Here is a 21,033-nt window from a genome sequence, read left to right as displayed (position 1 = left end):
GTTTATACCAGCATGTCTGTATGGATTGTTAAAATGTTAAAATACTTCTCTACTGATTAGTAAATATCTACTGCCCTGAGCCTATATTCTTGACTACTTCCAATAAGTTTTGACAATCTATAAAGGTAATCTTTTGTTAGAGTCATTCCTATACACCTAATTTTGTTGTTGTTGCTATTGTAGGGGTATCTATTTTTTTTTTAATGTTTATTTATTCTGCATGAAAAAGAGAGAGAGAGGGAGGGGCAGAGAGAGAGGGAGAGGGAGAATCCAAAGCAGGCTGTGCTGTCAGTGCAGAGCCCAGTGCAGGGCTCAATTTTACGAACCATGAGATCATGATCTGAGCCGAAATCCAGAGTCAGACTGAGCCACCCAGGTGCCCTGGGGTATCTATTTTTAAAATACGTTTTCTAACTGTTCATTTATAAGATCATAATTTTTGTATATTGTATTTATGTATATCAACTTTGCTGAACTATTTTTGTTTAAATAGCTTTTCTGTAGATTCTTTTTCTAGATTGTAACCACATTATCTATGAATTATCATGGCTTTGTTTGTTTCTTTCCTAATACTTACACTTTTCTTTTTTTTTTTTCTTATGTGGCTAAAATCTTCAAAACAGTGGTGAATAGAAGCAGTTATAGTTGGCAAGTTTATCTTTAGACTTTATTTTTAGATAAAATGCTTTTAGTGTTTCATCATAAAGTATGATGTTTGCTATAGGTTTCTAAGACCAAAGTTCCCTTCTGCTTTGTTGTCATAATAGAATCATACTGTGATTAATATAAAGACACTAACAGACACAGAGAATATCAAGTGTAATGGCAAAGGGAAAATAAATCTGCAAAGGTGATTTTAAAAGCAAGGGATAACATATCATTCTCTCAGATAGAGGAAAGACTTCCCAGATCCCCCAAAGTTTCCCATCCAGATACAGCTATTGGACAGTATCACAAAGTATTTTCTGCTTTTAATATGGGTTTTTTTATCCTCTTGGTCCTGACTCCTGGAATATCTTTTTATGTGCCTACCAGCTGTCCAGGTGCAAATAACCACTCCAAAACACTTTGAATACCTTATTTTTTTTCTCTCAGATAATTAAGTAAAGCAAAAGTCAATATCCCTTCAGGAGATTCAGGCTAAGTGGCTTAACTGAGCTCCACTCTTACATCCTGTATTCCTAGATCACTAAGAACTGTTGCATAAATATGTGTTGAATATTATTAAATGCTCATTCTTTATTTGGATAATCATATTTTTCCTTTTAATCTGTTAATGTGGCTAATTAAAGTAATGAATTTTATTTTTTAAAGTAATGAATTTTAATGCTAACTTTGGTTTAATTTTTAATCCATGCTGGATTCAGGTCAAAAATATTTTATTTTAAATTTATGGATCTACATTTATAATGTAGTTTGAACTATAATTTTCCAGTTTTATACAATCTTCGTCTTCTTTTGGTATTAAAGTTATACCAGCTTCATAATGAGCTGAAGCCTACACCTTCTTTTTATAATGTCTAAAAGTGTCTGTTAGAGTGGGAGTTCTGTGTTAGAACTTACATGTAAAGCCACTTCAGCCTATTTGTGTGGGTAGGTGTGCTTTGAATTAATAATTCAATTTCTTTAATGGCTATGTCTATTTAGGTTTTCTAATTCTTCATGAGTTAGTTTTGGTTGCTATATTTTTCTAAAAAACTGCCCATTTTGTCAAAGTTCTTAAATTTGTTAACCTAAGTTTTATATTTTATCTCTGTTGTGTTTATAGCTATATCTATTTTCTACTTCCTAATATTGTTTATTCATGCTTTTTAAAAACCAATCTTGGCAGAAGTTTATATTAATAACCTTCAAAGAATCGGCTTTTGATTTTTTGATTCTATTGTGTCTTTGTTTTTGATTGCATTAATTTCTGCTTTTTATCTAATTTAAATTATTTTCCTTCCAATTTATTTTTTTTTACATATTGTTCTTTTCCTAACTTCTCAAATTGTACTCTTAGGTCACTAATCTTCTTTTCTATCTTCTTTTCTAATATATGCATGGAAAACTATGAATATATTTCTTCCTACATATTGTTTTAACTGTATTCCGCATTTTGATATTATTATTTTTTTCTAAGTTTTTACTAATTTCCATTATGATTTTTTTTAATGTCTCTTTTTTTTGAGTGAGAGTGCACATGCACACATGTGCAAGTGGGAAAGGGCAGAGAGAGAATCCCAAGCAGGCTCTGTGCTGTCAGCATGGAGCCCAATGCAGAGCTGATCTCACAAAGCGTGAGATCATGGCCTGAGCTGAAATCAAGAGTCAGACATTTAACCAATTGAGCCACCCAGGCACTCCTCCATTATGATCTTTTTTGATCCATGAGTAATTTTTTTAAAGTTTCTATTTAAATTCCAGTTAACACATAGTATTATATTATTTTCTGGTGTACAATATAGTGATTCAGCTCTTCCATACAACACCTATGCCCATCACAAGTGTTCTCCTTAATCCCCATCATCTACTTCACCCATCTCCCCACCCACCTCCCCTTGGGTAACCATCAGTTTGTTCTCTATAGTTAAGAATCTACTTCCTGGTTTGTCTTTCTCCCTATTTTTCCCCTTTGCTCATTTGTTTCTTAAGTTCTGCATATGAGTGAAATCATATGGTATTTGTCTTTCTCTGACTGACTTAATTCACTTAGCATTCTAGCTCCATTCACGTCGTGGCAAATGGTGAGATTTCATTCTTTTTTGGTTGAGTAATATTCCCTTGTATATATATACCACATCTTCTTTATCCACTCATCAATCAATGGACACTTGGGCTATTTCATAATTTGGCTACTGTAGATAATACTGCTATAAACATCAGGGCACATGTATCCCTTTGAATTAGTATTTTTGTATTCTTTGGGTAAATACCTGGATCATAGCCAAGAGTAATTTAGAAGTTTTTAAAATTTCTGAATATATGGAATTTTTTAGAAGTTTGTGTGATTGTTAATTTCTAATTGCATTGTGTTCAGAGAACACATCCATATGACACTGATCCCTTGGTATTGGTTAGGATTTACTCTCTAGTCCAGTATGTAATCAACCTTTGTAAACATTTCTATGTGCTTAAATATAGTATATATTTTCTAATTATTTTATGCAGGATACTAGATTTGTTCATCAGATCAAAGATGTTAATTGGGTTGTTCAAATCTTTCACATTTTTATTATTATTTTTTCCCTGCTTTATTAATTTTTGAGAGAGGTGGGTTAAAATCTCTAATAGTGATTATGGATTTGTCATTTTCCCTTGTGTCAGTTTTGCTTTATTATTTGGTGCTTTGTTATAAGTTTAGACTTATTTATCTTTTTGCAGGTTAGATCCTATAACTAATCTAATTCCTAGTTCATTCATTCTGGTTCCTTAACTCCAAATTTTGGAGAGTCCTTGGATGAGTCTATGGTCCTGGGAAGGGTGATAAATGACAGTGATTTCCATACCTGAGTATATGTACTATACCTTATGTATAGTCATTATATATCGTATAACCATTTTTAATTATGTACTTGGGCTCGATTACCCTAACATAAAGAAGCATTAGAGGGAGTCAAGTGACCTTCCAGAAGATTCCATATGACCTCGACCTGGCTAGATTTAACCTATAGCAATCTAGTTTAAAACTTTCACCTTTATATAAAATTGTAAGTTTTGACCTTCACAGGCCTGCTTTTTTTCTCTTTCTCTCTCCATGCTAATTAGCAGGATTCTAGAGCTTACTCTTGAGAATGCAGATCCTCTAATGAACAAATGTTAGTAAAATAAATTGAGAAACATCAGAATATTTTCCTCTTTTTCCCTGTAGCTAATTGTTTTGTATCACAAAGCTAGATTTTTGATAAACAGGTAAATCAACATTTAAAAACTATTATTTTTATCTCCTGTTCAAAATTTAAGCTTGTATGAAAATATATTGTTCTATTTTCTCTTATAATTTTCTTTACAAATGTTGTTTGTAAAAAACAAACAACAAATGACAAAACATGGACTTGAGACAATGTTGCTATATCCTATGAGATGTAACTGCAGCCTCTGCAATGTCAATCATTGCCTTGCTTGATAAATGGGTACCTACAAATACCTTTTAAATTAACATCTCTGTTTTATCGATGGTATTTACATTTATATTTGTAAATTTTTTGTTGTTATTGTTAGTCAGAAAAAGGTTTCGGTTTACCTCTTCTCCCCTCATTTTATAATCTCTTGACTGCCCTTGGATTTTGTATTCAAATAATTTGATTTTGTTTTATTTAAAATAACACCTTTAGGGGCGCCTGGGTGGCGCAGTCGGTTAAGCGTCCGACTTCAGCCAGGTCGCGATCTTGCGGTCCGTGAGTTCGAGCCCCGCGTCAGGCTCTGGGCTGATGGCTCGGAGCCTGGAGCCTGTTTCCGATTCTGTGTCTTCCTCTCTCTCTGCCCCTCACCCGTTCATGCTCTGTCTCTCTCTGTCCCAAAAATAAATAAATGTTGAAAAATAAATAAATAAAATAACACCTTTGGGGCACCTGGGTAGGCACAGTTGATTAAGTATTCTACTCTTGATTTTGGCTCAGGTCATGATCTCATGGTCATGAGATCAAGCTCCACTTCAGGCTCCATGCAGAGCATAAAGCCTGCTGGGGGTTCTCTCTCTCTCCCTTTCTCTCTGCCCCTCTCCCACCCACACACACTCTCTCTCCAAAATAAATAAACATTAAAAAATAAAATAAAATAAAATAAAATAAAATAAAATAAAATAAAATAAAATAATTTCTTTAGGTGCACCTGGCTGGCTCAGTCAGTGGAACATGCAACTTTTGATCTTGGCATTGTTAAGTTCAAACCCCATGTTGGATGTAAAGATTACTTAAAAATTCGGGGCGCCTGGGTGGTGCAGTCGGTTAAGCGTCCGACTTCAGCCAGGTCACGATCTCGCGGTCTGTGAGTTTGAGCCCCGCATCAGGCTCTGGGCTGATGGCTCAGAGCCTGGAGCCTGTTTCCGATTCTGTGTCTCCCTCTCTCTCTGCCCCTCCCCCGTTCATGCTCTGTCTCTCTCTGTCCCAAAAATAAATAAACGTTGAAAAAAAAATTAAAAATAAAATCAATTAATCAACCAATAAAACACCCACTATAACTTTTTTCTACCTTCCTACTATCAACTTTTTATGTCCTTATGCTTTGTGACTCAATCCAATCTGATATTTTATTTTTTAACTGGAAAGTTTAATACATTCATATTTATTGTGCTTACTGACATATTTAAATTGATTTTGACATCTTATTTTATGCTATTGACTGTACTTTGCTTCCCTTTTCTCTTTCCTGCCTTCTTTTGAATTGATAGTTATCTTGTCACCCTCTACTGGTTTGAAAATAATACATTCTATTTGCATTATTTTATTTTACTAGAAAAAAATTCTTAGCATCTATATATATGTATGTGTATCTAATTCTATCTATCACCTATCTATATAATTTTTTTGGTTTGAGAGAAAGAGAGAGAGCACAAGGAGAGTGAGAGAGAGAGAGAGAGAGAGAGAGAGAGAGAGAATCCCAAGCAGGCTCTATACTGTCAGCATAGAGCTTAATGTGGGGCTTGAACTCACAAACCATGAACCAAAGTCAGATGCTTAACCAACTGAGCCACCCAGGCACCCCAATATATGATTTCTAATTTTACCCTCTATATCAAATATAACGTTTTATATTTTCACTTCTTTATCTCTCTAAGCTATATTCTAAGTAATTTTTTCAGAGCTATCTTCTAATTCATAATTCTTTTTAGCTTGTCTGATCTGCTATTTAACTCACTTATGGAATTTAAAATTTTTTTTTTCAACGTTTTATTTATTTTTGGGACAGAGAGAGACAGAGCATGAACGGGGGAGGGGCAGAGAGAGAGGGAGACACAGAATCGGAAACAGGCTCCAGGCTCTGAGCCATCAGCCCAGAGCCTGACGCGGGGCTCGAACTCACGGACCGCGAGATCGTGACCTGGCTGAAGTCAGATGCTTAACCGACTGCGCCACCCAGGCGCCCCTCACTTATGGAATTTTAGATTTCAATAGCCATATTTTTCATTTCCAGAAGTTCTTTTGTTCTTTTTCAGCTTTTTCCAGTCTGTCTTGATATTTCCTTATTCTTTTCTCATAATTTTTATTCTTTCAAATATTTAATGATTTAAACATACTTTATAATCTCTGTTGTAGTATTTGAAACTTGTAAGAGTTCTACTGCAACTGTATTCTGACTCATTAATGGTGGATTAGTATTTTTTGTAATTTGGATTATGAACTCATCTTCAGGGGACTCTACCTGTGGGAATATTGTAAGTCTGAGTTGAGATGTATCCTCCAGAGAAATTCTGTGTTTGTTTCTACCAGGCTTGCTTGGAAGTGTTACCAGCTTATGATGATATTGAAATATATTTCCCTGAGATTCTAGTGTTATGGAGGTAGCATATATTCAAGGCTCTAAACCTTTTCAAGGCAGGCTGTGGTGGCTAATTCCCAAGGAAAATCTTTTTCTCCTGTCTAGAGTCCAAACCTGAACAGACAAATCTCCATATCTTGTCTCCATTCTATACTTTCTCCCTAGACAATATACTCTGAGCAAAAGCTTCATTTGTGTTTATCAGCGACACCAAGATTTTACATAACTTCATCACAGATTCTCTCCTTTGAATTCCAAACCCTTGTATCTATCTGCCTATTTGAATATTTAAGATACCACATCAAACTCAACTAGTTTAAGGTCAATAAAGTTTATGACCTTCTCCTCAAAACCAGTTCTCTTCTAGTGTTTTCTGCCTCAGTGAATGGCATGAGCTATATCCATATAGCTGTTCAAGCCAAAAATTCAGGAGCCATCCTTGATACCCCTCTTCTCATTCCTTCCCCGACCCTCCACCCCCGCCCATCTAATCCATCACCAATCCCTGTCAATTTTCCTCTTAAATATCTCTTAAATCTACCCATTCTCCCCATCTCCACTGCCTTCAGGCTATTTCAGGCTATCATCATCTTTAGCCTGGACCACTGCAGTTTCCTCACATTGAATCAATGTATACAAATACAGATTAGATTGTTACTCTTTCCTGCTTGAAATGCTCATTTACTAGCTTTACATTCATGGGTCTTAAGTACTTAATATGGTCTACGTGGCTCTGTAAGACCAGCCACTGCCTTCTCTTGGACCCATTCTCATTTTATTTTCTTTTTCTGTGCTCTAGCTACAATGGCCTTCACTGTATTATTTAAAACCACAACTCTCTTATCTTCCCACACTGCTTTGGTACATGCTGTTTCCTTTTCCTGAAATGCCAATCCCTCTGACCCCAACTTTATTCAGTCAATACGTAACTCATCCTCTATTTCTCTGTTCAAACATCATTTGCTCAGTTCTCATCCCTTTCTATCATGGTCTTTGTTTGTTTATAACCGGATATTCATTACTGTGGTTATACAGTTGATGTCTGTTTTCCCCACTTGGCTAGTGATCAGGGACCTTTGTCTCGTTTTGTTCAATACTATATCCTGAGTGTTGGCATAGACTAGAACATACAAAGTGCTTAATATGTATTTCTTGAATGAATAATCATTAAAAATATGATTACAAACATACATCTATTCACAATAATCCAAAGGTAAATAAGAAGTGGATATAGTTATGGATAAAACAAGTGACAACTATATGGGGATTCCATTATATTCTTCTCTCTACTTTTCCATATGTTTAAAGTTTTCCCTAGAAAAAGACTATGTAACTTACAAAATGAACACTTTTGAGTCTTTGGATAAACTGTGAACTTAATCTTAAAAACAAAATATTGACGGGGCTCCTGAGTGGTTCAGCCAGTTAAGCATCCAACTCTTGGTTTCAGCTCAGGTCATGATCTCATGGTTTGTGAGATTGAGCCCTACATTGGGCTCTGCACTGACAGCTCGGAGCCTGCTTGGGATTCTCTCTCTCCCTCTCTGCTCCTCCCCTGCCTGTGGTCTCTCTCTCAAAACAAACAAATAAACTAAAAAAATAATAATAAAATATTGGCTGTTGTTTATAATGTTGCTATAAACATCAGGGTGCATGTATCCCTTCAAATTAGTATTTTTGTATCCTTTGGGAAAATACCTAATAGTGCAATTTGTGGATTGTAAAGTAGTTCTATTTTTAACTTTCTGAGGAAAGTCCATACTGTTTTCCAGAGTGGCTGCACCAAGTTTGCATTCCTACCAACAGTGTAAGAGGGTTCCCCTTTCTGCACATCCTCACCGACACCTGTTGTTAATTTCAACAATAGCCAAATTATGGAAAGAACTGAAACACTGACTGAACATTCAAACATTGACTGTTGAATGGATAAAGATGTGGTATATATACATACAATGGAATATTACTCAGCCATAAAAAAGAACAAAATCTTGCCATTTGCAACAATGTGGCTGGAGCTCGAGAGTATTATGCTAAGCAAAATCAGTCATAGAAAAACAAATGTCATCTGATTTCACTTTTATGTGGAATTTAAGAAACAAAACAAATGAACTTGGAGGGGGAGAAAAGAGAGCCAAACCAAGAAACAGATGCTTAACTATAGAGAACAAACTGAGGGTTACTGGGGGGAAGGTGTGTGGGGGAATGGGTTAAATAGGTGATGGGTATTTAGAAGGGCACTTATGATGAGCACTGGGTGTTGTATGTAAGTGATGAATCACTAAATTCTACACCTGAGACTAATATTACACTGTATGTTAACTAGCTAGAATTTTTTTAATGTTTATTTATTTTGAGAGAGACAGAGAGGGTGTGTGCACATGTGTATACAAGCATGCAACTGAGGGAAGAGGCAGAGAAAGACTAGAAAGAGGACTGAGAGAATCCCAACCAGCATGGACAGCACAGAGCCTGATGTGGGGTTCAATCCCACGAACCCTGAGATCATGACCTGAGCTGAAATCACGAGTCGAAGGCTTAACCAACTGAGCCACCCAGGTGCCCCTAAATAGCTGGAATTTAAGTAATATTTGTGAAAAACAAATAAATAAAATATTGGCTCTTTAGGGAATGAATATTTTATTTAACTAAAAAGAAATTATACTGACCTGAAGATATTTCGGTAATGGTTAATTGGACCATTTAATGCTCCAGGCTGGGAGAAGACATAAATATAAGCCTCAAGATCTTCTGTTGTTAATCGACATCCTTTTCTTCCAATACCAGTGCTGTGACTGGTAAACAGATGTTTCAAAGCCTAATTTAAGTGAAAAGAAAATAATTAAAACTTTTTAGTTACCTAACAATAAACCTTTGGCTTTTGAAAGAGAATGATGGTTAGTGTCAGTGACAACTTCCCATTTCTGCTCTAGCCAGGTAGGAGACCTGTTTACACACTATATACATTTTTGCTTTCCTGGCTTTACTTTTGGTATTCTTCCCTTCTTTTTTTTTTAATTTAAAAAAAAATTTTTTTTTTAACGTTTATTTATTTTTGAGACAGAGACAGAGCATGAACGGGGGAGGGGCAGAGAGAGAGGGAGACACAGAATTGGAAGCAGGTTCCAGGCTCCGAGCCATCAGCCCAGAGCCCGATGCGGGGCTCGAACTCACAGACCCCGAGATCGTGACCTGAGCTGAAGTCGGACGCTCAACCGACTGAGCCACCCAGGCACCCCGGTATTCGTCCCTTCTAATACCCCATGTACACTTTGCGCTTATGAAAAGCAACCTATGTTCTTGGTGCCCCTTCACATTCTATAAGGCTAAGTTCAGATACCATTGCTACCCTAAAGTCTTCCCTAATATTCTAGCTAATAGTAGTTTATCTGTTTACTGACAATCTACTCCCCCAAGAATTGTTTGAACTTTTTTGGACTATAATCCAGAGTAACAAACACATTATATGTCATGATCCAGTTCAGACTTATACACATACTTTTCTGAAACAAAAGTTTAAAGAAATATCTCTTGAGGTCCTGGGTGGCTAGGTCGGTTTAGCATCCAACTTTGGCTTAGGTCATGATGTCACAGTTTGGGGGTTTGAGCCCCACATTGGGCTCTGTGCTGACAGCTCAGAATCTGGAGCCTGCTTCGGATTCTGTGTCTCCCTCTCTCTCTCTGCCCCTCTCCTGCTTGTGCTGTCTCTCAAAACTAAATAAACGTTAAAAATTTTTCAAAAAAGAAAAAAGAAAACAGGATTTAAAAGTAGAATCTAGAGGGGCGCTTGGGTGATTCAGTCAGTTAATTGTCTGACTTTGGCTCAGGTCATGATCTCATGGTTCATGAGTTTGAGCCCCGAGTCTGTGCTGACAGCTCAGAGCCTGGAGCCTGCTTGGGAGTCTGTGTCTCCCTCTCTCTCTGCCCCTTGCCCATGCACCCTCTGTCTCTCCTTCTCTCAAAAATAAAAAACATGAAAAAAAATTTTTAAAGAAATATCCCTTACTCTTATTATAGTGTGTACTGATATTTTCAATTCACTTCTGTTCTACTTTATTTTTTAAAAAATTCGAATTCAAGCCACTAAACTGATTACGTGACTCATTAATGGGTCCCCACCCACAACTGAAAAACACTGCTCTATACTAGTGTTTCTCAACGTGTAGATCTAAATCACCTGCATCAGAATCATTAGGATTCTTGTTTAAAATGCAGATCCCTGGGAGCGACTGGGTGGCTCAGTCGGTTAAGCGTCAGGACTTTTGCTCAGGTCATGATAACCTAATTCGTAGTTTGAGACCCACAGCAGGCTCTCTTCTCTGCTCTCAGCACAGAGTCTGCTTAGGAACCTCTGTCTGTCTGTCTGTCTGTCTCTCTTTCTGCCCCTCCCCCACTCTCTCTCTCTCAAAAATAAACATTAAAAAATAAAATAAAATGCAGATCCCTGAACCCCCAAACACACCTGCAAAAATATGAAATGATTTATGCAAAAGGTGATTAATTGAAGCATTATTTGCAGTAGCAAAAGACAGGAAATAAAAAATGTCCATCAGTGGGGCATTAGTTGAATAAACTATGATATAGCCACACAATGGTGTATTATGCATTATAACTACTCCAAGAGAAGATGGAGATGATTATGTGCTAATATAGAGTAGCTGACCCCCAGAACATATCTTTAAGTGGGGGAAAAAATAGAAAGGGTGGAAAACAGTATTTATAGTATGTTACCACCTTTTGTGTAAGAAGGAGTAGACAAATATATACACATCTCCTTATATTTTCAAAAAGAAACAATAAAAAAATGAAACAAAAATTAACCAGAATAGTTTCTGTGAAAGAGGAGGAAATAAGATGGTAGGAAACAGAGGCCTAAGCAAGACCTCTCTGTGCCTTGTATTAGAGTTTTGACTTGAACCATATACATGCTTTTTACAAAATATGAAAGTTAAGTAAAATTCTGTGGTCCTAATTTTGCTTGGAAATATGAATAAGAACACATTATTTTTTTCTCTCTAAAAAATATGTATGTACAGATTCTGTCCAACAGAAAGATGTAGAAGCAATAAAAACCCAGTAACAATGATCACCTTGACACCCAGACCATTTCCGACTAATAGGAGCCAGAGTTCCTTCAATAAATGATTGATTCCAGATCTGGGGCAGGGAATAAAATATGACCCTAGGACATTAAGAAACTAAGGTATTACTGACTGAAGGATTTATGTCAAAAGGACATAGGAGCCAACGTGAAGGAGTTTCCACTTGCCTGTTATGCCATATTGCCTAAGATGAGACAATCTGAGCATCAAAAAGAATGACTGCAATTGAGTGATACATGTCAAATATATTTTTTAAAACTCATGAGCTCCTAATGATATAGTAAAAAAGAAAACTTCATTGGTTATCACTGGAAATTTCTAGGACACCGAGTCATTGCTCTGGAAGTTGTTTATAAAGATAAAGAATGACCTGCCACTCTTTTGTGTGAACTTTTGTGTGAACTGTATTTCAGAATAACCAAACAGTAGATGTGGACCATTCTTCTTTAAGGAAGGATTCCAGTTAATAAGAGCAGGAAAAGATGATAGAAATAGAAAAATCACCATTTTGCAGATTCTAATGAAATACGGATGTGGGCAATGATGATCAAGATATGCTAAAATTATTTGGTGGCAGGTGTTAGGAAATTTAGATAAGCTGACAACTCATGAGCCCACTGGTCACTGTTAGTGTTACTAAAACTGAAACAACTAGACCTTATATGCTTCCCTGATGTGATGCATTAGGAAATACACAGCACCACCTACGAGTATTCTTGTCAAATGAAAACTCAGTTTAACCAAGCCTCTAGATTAGTAGCATCCATGAAGCATGAGAAATAAGAATTAGCAGAAAAAGTTAAATAACACCATGATAAAGTAGTCAGCCAAATCCAAAATGTGGATCATTCCCCAGGACAAATGACCAAATTTCTTCAGGAAAAAAAGTGTTAAAAAAATAAGAAGGAAAAAAAAAATAAGAAGGAACTGTTATACACTGAAAAAACTACAACAATCAAATATAATGTGTGGACCTTGTTTGGCTCCTAATTCAAACAAATAAAGTGTACAAAGACAGTTGATCATAACCTGTTCAAAGATTAATAGTACCAGAGACTAATACTTAAATAGCAAATGAAGCTCTCATTTAGCAAATCTCTTGTTGGAAATTTTAACACAGTCTAAAATTTGTGCAGATTTTTTTGTACCCCAAATAAAGTTGTCCAAAATTGGAAAAAAAAATAATTGAGACAGTTAAGGAAATTTGAATAGGTATTAAATGATAGTAAGGAGTAAGTATTCATTTTGTTAGGTTTGATAATGGCATTGGAGTTATGTTTTTAAAAAGTCCTTATCTGCAGAAGTTTTTCCAGGTAAAACAATATTGTCTTTTTTAAGCCTCCTTAAATATCTAATACGTGTTAGGTACACAAAAAGCATTCAATAAACTTCCAAGAAATAGATACAATATATGACTCCTGGTTGTAGGTGTATAGGGTACACCAAAACCCTCATGTTTACTTTGTTTCAGGGTTTTGTTTGCACTCAAGGGCCTCGACTTCTGCCGTGTCAAAATCTCTCACCTGGTATTCATATTCCCTTGTCTCCCCATGGAATGTTCTCTAAAAAGAGGTTTGCCTATAGGGATACAGGCTCTCAACAAAAATTGAGCAACAACCAGGCACTGAAATATACAGAGACTGTAAAAATAAGTAAGCTGATAGATGAGGTCTTAGAAGCATTTATTAAATGTTAGCATTTGTCTATTTTTCTTTCTGAAGGATGGACTTTAATTTAAAATATTTTTCATTAAGAGTAATACATTATTTGCTTGACTTGCCTTTTTTTTTCTTGCATAAGAGGAAAAGCCTAATGGTGGACAGCAAATAACAATCAATAAATGATTATTTTAAACAAATGACATAAACAGGACCAGTTATTTCTTTTCTTTCCTTCTTTTTCTAGTGCTGCTGTCTATCTTTATTTTATTTTTAACTTCCTAACTATGTCATCCTCTTGGACTCCAGTTTTTAAACTTTATTATTGAGGTATAATTGACACATAACATTATATTAGTTTCAGGTGTGCAACATAATGATTAAATATTTGTATAATTTCAAAAATGATCACCACAATAAATCTAGTTAACATCCATCACCATGTTTGACTTACCTTGAAATCATTTATTGAGAACATAAATTCTGGGAACCATGGTATTTGGAAGAAGTAATAATGGCTGGATTTGAACAGCTGGGCAGGGTGTCGTAAAATATATTCTGAAATTAAAATGCCATGTTAGACCTTATCCAAGGGGTATAAATTACTTACTATTGAAAGAGCTTCTTTTCAAGGCAATTTCACCTTTGAGATGATCCCATAAAAGAATCCACAAATAAGCCTTCTGTATTTTTCTCTTTGGAATGATTTCTATGTTCTTATATTTTATTAGGGACATTTCTAGTATTTAGAAAATTTATAGCACTTTAAATAAAAAGAAAATTTCATTATATAAAGTCTTGACTCAGAAGGGAACAGGAAACCCAAATGACATTGCCTTTTCTCCAAGGTTATTATCAGTGACCTCACACTTTCCCTAGGGATAAATGGGGAGGTAATTTTCTGTTGTTTAAAAGATTTTGTTTACAGGTGGATTTGAATACCTTATTAATTTGGCCTCAACAGAAACTAACATGTTTCCTATAAATTCATTTATGGATCTAGAAAATTCCTACATTCAAGGAATATTTTAATATCTACTGTGTGTGAGGGGGTTTAGCAGTTAATAAGACAGAAGAGGTTCCCATTAATAAGGAATTTATACAATAAATAACCAATATTTAAAAAGATCACTTTAGATAGCAACAGTAATATAAAGAAAATTAAAAGAAGGTAATCTGATTGAGAATTATTATTGGGTGATGTGGAGAGACTGTTATTCAGCAGAAGTGGTTAGAATAGGTTTCTCTGGGTATACGAAGTGTGGACTGAGTCCTGAAGGGTAGGAGGGAGTCAGCCATGCAAAGATCTAGGAAAAAAAACCCAGGCACAAGGGGCCACCTGGGTGGCTCAGTCGGTTAAGCGTCCGACTTTGGCTCAGGTCATGATCTCTTGGTTTGTGAGTTTGAGCCCCCAGTAGGGCTCTGTGCTGACAGGTCAGAGCCTGAAGCCTGCTTCGGATTCTGTGTCTCCCTCTCTCTCTGCCTCTTCCCTGCTCAAGTCTGTCTCTGTCTCTCAATAATAAATAAATGTTAAAAAAAAAAAACAAAAAAAAAAAACCAAACAAACAGGCACAGAAAGGTCCTGCGCTTGGCACATTCAAGAAGCAGAAAGAACATCAGTGTGGATGGTGTAGTGAATGAGGAGAAGGAGGTGGCATGAGATGAATCAGAGAGCAAAGCAGAATTCCAGTCAAGGAGGGCCAGAGGATATGGACTTTAAGTGCTTTGGGAAGACAATGAATCTTTAAACTGGAGAGTAGTGTAATCATACATATCAAGTGTGCATACTTGTTTCTTGTGCACTGTTTTTTTTAAATTTTCTTTGCTATACAGGTAATTTTTTCTTATTTCTAATTTTGTAACTACATTTAATAACATGGTTGGAAATTGTAGAACTATAATTCTCAGGTAAGTGGAGCATCGTTATGTTATACTTTTTGTAAAATCATCATTGAACAAAATTTATTCAGCCCTGCATTAAGAGATATCACTATAATTAAGCAGAAAATATAGGCATATTACTTGAAGACTTTGTATTAACCTGACTAGGGTTGAACCTATTATTGATAAAACAGTTCCAGAAATATTCCAAGAATATTCTTGCTGAAGTGACCAATTACAACTTGTCCATACAGCAACATCACAAAAATAACATTTATTCAAGGGTCCCGATCAATGGCTTAAGCAGGTAGCACAACTTCTGCTACCTAATGCAACTAAGAACAGTCTAGTGCATCTCAGTTTGATATTTGAAGCCTAAGCATCCATCCTGTCACCTCAACAGACATAGGACAATTGGGTATATCCAAAAATCAACTCCTACATTTATATTGTACAATATTTCAGTAGTCATGTTCCCTTTTCCCTTTTATGTAGTCATGTTTCCAACATAGATATATGTTGTTCTGAGTTTTTTGTTCCCTAGTGGGCTGCTGAGGGTAACAGCAGTACCTGAAGCTCCTGAAGGTGTACCTGAAAACTTGACAAGGGTAAACAGGACAAGATTATAATTTTTTCCAAAACTAAATAAAAATGTGCCTAGTAATGGTTCACAGGTCTTTGAACACTCTGAAGATTTTAAGAGTTCCCTTTAGAGCAGAGGTTCTCAAAGTATAGTCCATGTAGACCTCTGGGAAGCCCCAAGATTCATTACACTACTCAGACATTATTAGCTTTTCTCATCTGGTTGAGATTTGTGCTCATGGTACCAAAGCAATGGTAGATAAAGCCATTGCTGCCTGAGCACAAACCACGGCAGTGACACTGAACAATACGAGTAGTCATTGTATTCTTCACCACCACACATTTGCAGCAAATAAATACAGAAACACATAAAGTTAAGTGCCATTTTCACTTAGGAATGTTCTAGATAAAATAGCAAAAACTACTAATTTTAAATTTCAACTTTTGTGTACACAGCTTTCGAGTACCAAGATGAAACACAAAGAACACATAAAGCAGTTCTGTTGAACACCCAGATACAATGGTTGTCTCAAGGGATAGCATTTCTGCAGTTCTTTGCGTTGATTAGTTGAATTAGCTGCATTTTTTATGGAATACCATTTTTACATGAATGGATGACTAACAAATTATCATCAGTCAGACTTCAGTATCTGACAGTCTCTTGAAAATGAATGAAGTGAGCCTGTCACTTGAGGGAAAACAATCAACAGTATTTGTTGCCAATGACCAAATTCAAGCTTTCAAATGAAAATTAGAAGTTTGGAACCATTTATTTGCTACTGTGAGCATGACAGCTTTGCAATACTCAATGACTTTTTGATGAAATTGGGGTGATATTAATGAATGTGGGTTCTTTGGTATAATATTACAAAATATGTCAACTTATAGAAGATCTGCATAACTCAATGAACCAATATCGCCCACTGCATGATGATGCAAAATCATGCATGGGTAAAATATCCATTCAAAGTGCTAAAGAGACTAATGGATTTTAATGTAACAGTATGAAACTCTCATTAATGTGACATTGGATTCTACATTGTTACTAACCTTTAAGAAATCACCAATTTTTGAGTTTGGTGTAGTATTAAAGAAGAAAATCCACAGTTATCTGAAAAGGCTATCAAAATACTCGTCCCTTTTCCAATTACAAATCTGTGAGGCCAGATTTCTTCATATACTTCAATTAAAACAACATATTGCAACAGATTGAATGCAGAAGCAGATGTGAGAACCCAGCTGTCTTCTATTAAGCCAAAAATTAAAGAGGTTTGCAAAAATGTAAAGCAATGACATTCTTCTCACTAAAATTGTGTTTTGGAAGATGTAGTTAGTTTTCATTAAAATGTTATTTATGTTAACAGGTACTGAATTTATTATTTTTTAATGAGTTAATAAAGAATTTTAAATTTTTTCCCATTTTTAATTTCTAATATAGTAAATATTTATATATGTAACCCATATAAACACAAACTCAATGGGTCTTTAATAATTTTTAACAGTATAAAGGAGTCCTGAAACCAAAAATTTGAGAACTGCAGCTTTAAAGAATGCTGTCATTCCTGATAGCCCAAGCAGTCAGGCAAGAGAAGAATTTATGTCTAGGTTGTCAAGATTCATTACTGTCAAAATAGTGTCACTGCATTTTTCCCTTTATCCCTCTCCAAGTTAGCAGTAAAATGTCCTTCAAAAAATTAAAATAAAATTATGCTAGCAAATATGAAGCTACAATTTATCAGGCTCTTGAAGAATATTTAAAGCCAAGGTATCTGATATTGTCATGTGCTAATATCATATTTTAGTCATTTAATGAAAAAAATACTGATATTCAAATTTTTCTGTTTTTAATCCAAAGTGTCAGTGACAATAGTGAATTGTCACATTAACAAATATGTTTTAATGAAAATTTAAACTCACCTGTAAATACATTTGGATGAGGGAAGTTAATAACAATAAGCTTCATCACCATTTCGGGATAACAGATGGCAATTAGCCAAGCAATCATTCCCCCCCAGTCGTGGCCAATAAGAACACATTTGCTATATCCTGTAATGGAGAAAAAAATGTTGACATCTTTGAAAAGAAACAGGTGGATGCATTATTACCTCATGTAAAATGGGTACACTTCTGAAAATAATCTTCCCATAACCTGACTGTAATTAGGCACTTCGTGCAGATACTGAGTTTGGTGTTTCCAAAATCTGTATGTACGAACCACCTAAGTAGCTTTTTAGAAAACTTGGCTGTCCAACCTCCATTCTAGACCTACAGATTTAGAATCTCTCCCAGGAATCTATATGAAAAAAAAATCGGAAACAGCTAGCCCAGCTCTTGTCCCACAAAACTGAGTTTGGGAAACCATGGTAAAGATTACACATAATTCGGTCATAAGCAAGATTATATTATGTCATTGATTTGCCTAGAAAATTGCATGAAGATGAATTTAGGCCAACTCTGAATCACCACAAAAGATGAATGAAATATGGCTGTCAGAAAAGACATTGGTCTTTGAGTCTATTTTATTGTAATCAGACTAAATGACAACACTGCATTGACACCCCCAGATCTCATTCATTTTTTTTCTTCTTAGAATATTGGCCTAACCTATGCTCTCATTAGATTACTGTAGAAAGAGCTTTAATTTGATTTCATGGCTTTCTCACTACATTGGCTCCATTAACATACCATGGTAGCAGCTGGATTTTAGTCAAAAGAGGTGTAGCAGATTCAATTATTGTTAAAAAGTATTTACTCCTCCCCTCTCCCCACTGCCATAAAAGGAGTATACCTTTATGACCCCTCTGATAATGAGACTTAGCCGTGTGATTTGCTGTGGTATGGTGGGCATATGACTTGACTTTGGGCTCAGCCATATGATTTGCTTTGACCAATAAGCTGCAAGCAGAAACTTGAAATGTGCTTCCGCAGCTGGGCTCATCCTCTTGCCATTTCTGCCATTGCCAGGAGACGAGAAAGAGCTACCACCAGGTAGCTACTCCCCTTTAGCTTGGGCTCCAGTCCAACTCAGAGGGAGAAGCCAGTCCCAGCAAGACCTGTAACTTGAGGCAAAGACCCAGGGGTCCAGCCTACACTTGACTTGTATATCCATAAGAATATGAATAAATGCCTACGGCTATATGCCACTGAGTTTGGGATGTTTGTTACACAATAATATTGTGGCACTAGCTAATCAATACAAGAAAGACAGTGCAAGTGCTTCTGTATCTTATATCATTTTTAAATGAGTATTTAGATGTGGGTTCTGAAGAAATAATTTTCTGAGTACAAGTATCAAATTTCCAATAATTAGTTCTGAAAATAATAAATTGCATACATTAGATCTATTTTTAAAAACAAATTTTAAAGTTATTCTTGGCTGGTGGACTGATTAGTCATTCCATATTGAAATAATAGTATTATTTTCAATTTCCTCTATAAATATTTTCAGCTGTACACTCGAAACCATGGTGACAGGATCCAGACAACAGCTCAGGTAAATGGAAAAGGCTTCCTCCCAAGACATGAGGTTACCAATTCAGTTTGTTGACTGTTAGTCCCTTAAAAAGGATTAATACTGTGTTTTTTTTTTTAACTGACCTACCTAAAGAGTCTAAAATATCCTTTACATCTGTAATTAGACAGTCCAATTTGTAATTCTCTCGATGAATGGGAGCATCTGTTTCTCCATAGCCTCTCAGATCAAGTGCTACAACTCGATATTCACTTTTAAATTCCCTTAGTTGGTGACGCCAAGAATACCTGCAGGAAATAAGAAACATTAAGAATACCGCAGTAACTAATCCAAAGAGTTACATTACAGCTTTTCTAAGTGGACAACTGTAAGAAACTTTTTATATTAAGAAAGGTTATGTAGGGCCACCTGGGTGGCTCAGTTGGTTAAGCGTCTGACTTGGGCTCAGGTCATGATCTCATGATTCGTGAGTGTGAACCCCTGCGTCGGGCTCTGTGCGGACACCTCAGAGCCTGGAGCCTGTTTCAGACTCTGTGTCTCCCTCTTCTGCCCTTCCTCCCTGCTCATTCTCTCCCTCTCTCTCTCAAGAATAAACATTAAAAAAAAAATAAAAAAAAAAATAAAAGAAAGATTATATAGCTGTGTGTGAGCCAGAGGAAGGGACATGTTTGAGAAGGGCACATTGATGTTTTTTATTAAAATTTATTGTTTTTTGTTTGTTTTTTTTTACCAGATCCAGTGGGATATAACAAAGGGACAATATTTACAGAAACTACAAAATATCTGATATTAAAACCAGTATACTTCTTTTTAAAAAATATTAATGTTTATTTTTGAGAGAGAGAGAGAGAGAGAGAGAGAATGCAAGTGGGGGTGGGGCAGAGAGAGGGAGATGCAGAATTGAAGCAGGCTCCACGATGCCAGCGGTCAGCACAGAGCCAGAATGGGGCTCGAACTCATGGACTGCAAGATCATAACCTGAGCTGAAGTCAGACCCTTAACTGACTGAGTCACCCAGGTGCCCCTAAAACCAATATACTTCCATATGTACTCAAGAAATCAATTTCTAAGCTTTTCTTAAATAATGCTGACAACTATCAGGGAATCTGTACTTACAAATGCTTCTGTATTGCAGAACCATGTAATTCATAAAAAAAACATTTATGAGATGAAGATATATTTCCCTAAAAAGTAGATTTTATTCACTTTACTCCACTGTAAATATGGCTCCACATTTTAGTAATCATAATTTACTTATAGATGAAAAAGTCTGAAGATTTTTAAAAAAGATTATCACTGAAAGAATCCAATATAACAGCTGCTTAAGATAAACCTTTGTTTGCTAAAACAAAACTCTTCTGTGGAGAAGATCCTGAATGAATACAAACAAGTGTGATATTAAAAACATTTAACAGGGGCACCTGGGTGGCTCAGTCAGTTAAGCATTTGACTCTTGGTTTCGGCTCACGTCATGATCTCACAGTTTGTGAAATGGAGCCCTGTGACAAGCTCTATGCTGAGAGCTGGGAGCCTGCTTGGGCTTCTCTCTCTCTCTCTCTCTCTCTCTCTCTCTCTCTCTCTCTCTCTCTGCCCCTCCCCTGGTTGTATGCATGAGCACTGTCTCTCTTTCTCAAAATAAATAAACTTTAAGGACAAAACAAAACAAAAAAAACTATTTAACAGCCAAAATGGTACCAGCACTGACCAATTAGAATGGCCAGAGTGCTCTTGCCAGGTCCTGGAGGCCTCTGCAGGGCCAGGTAACCCCCCTTTGCTTGGTCATGGAACTGCATTATTGAACGAAATATAGAGATCTGTGAGATTTTCTTTTCTTTTCTTTTCTTTTCTTTTCTTTTCTTTTCTTTTCTTTTCTTTTCTTTTCTTT

At 36.0% G+C, this 21,033-nt stretch overlaps 1 protein-coding gene across 1 annotated transcript in view; it reads right to left on the bottom strand.

The window, feature by feature from the left end:
• The window catches only part of EPHX4 (epoxide hydrolase 4), a 42,581-nt gene that overhangs the window by 7,314 nt on the left and 14,234 nt on the right, over positions 1–21,033 (bottom strand). The window contains exons 3-6 of the mRNA XM_040470968.1: positions 19,278–19,435; positions 17,594–17,722; positions 13,668–13,771; positions 9,123–9,271 (exon numbers count right to left, since the gene is read on the bottom strand). Of these exons, the coding sequence (XP_040326902.1) occupies positions 9,123–9,271; positions 13,668–13,771; positions 17,594–17,722; positions 19,278–19,435 (540 nt within the window). The remainder of the gene's footprint in view (positions 1–9,122; positions 9,272–13,667; positions 13,772–17,593; positions 17,723–19,277; positions 19,436–21,033) is intronic.

Source organism: Herpailurus yagouaroundi, unplaced genomic scaffold (assembly GCF_014898765.1).
Source record: "Herpailurus yagouaroundi ecotype Mexico unplaced genomic scaffold, PumYag 77, whole genome shotgun sequence".
Lineage (NCBI taxonomy): Eukaryota > Metazoa > Chordata > Mammalia > Carnivora > Felidae > Herpailurus > Herpailurus yagouaroundi.
This window is presented reverse-complemented; position numbering and strand designations above follow the sequence as displayed.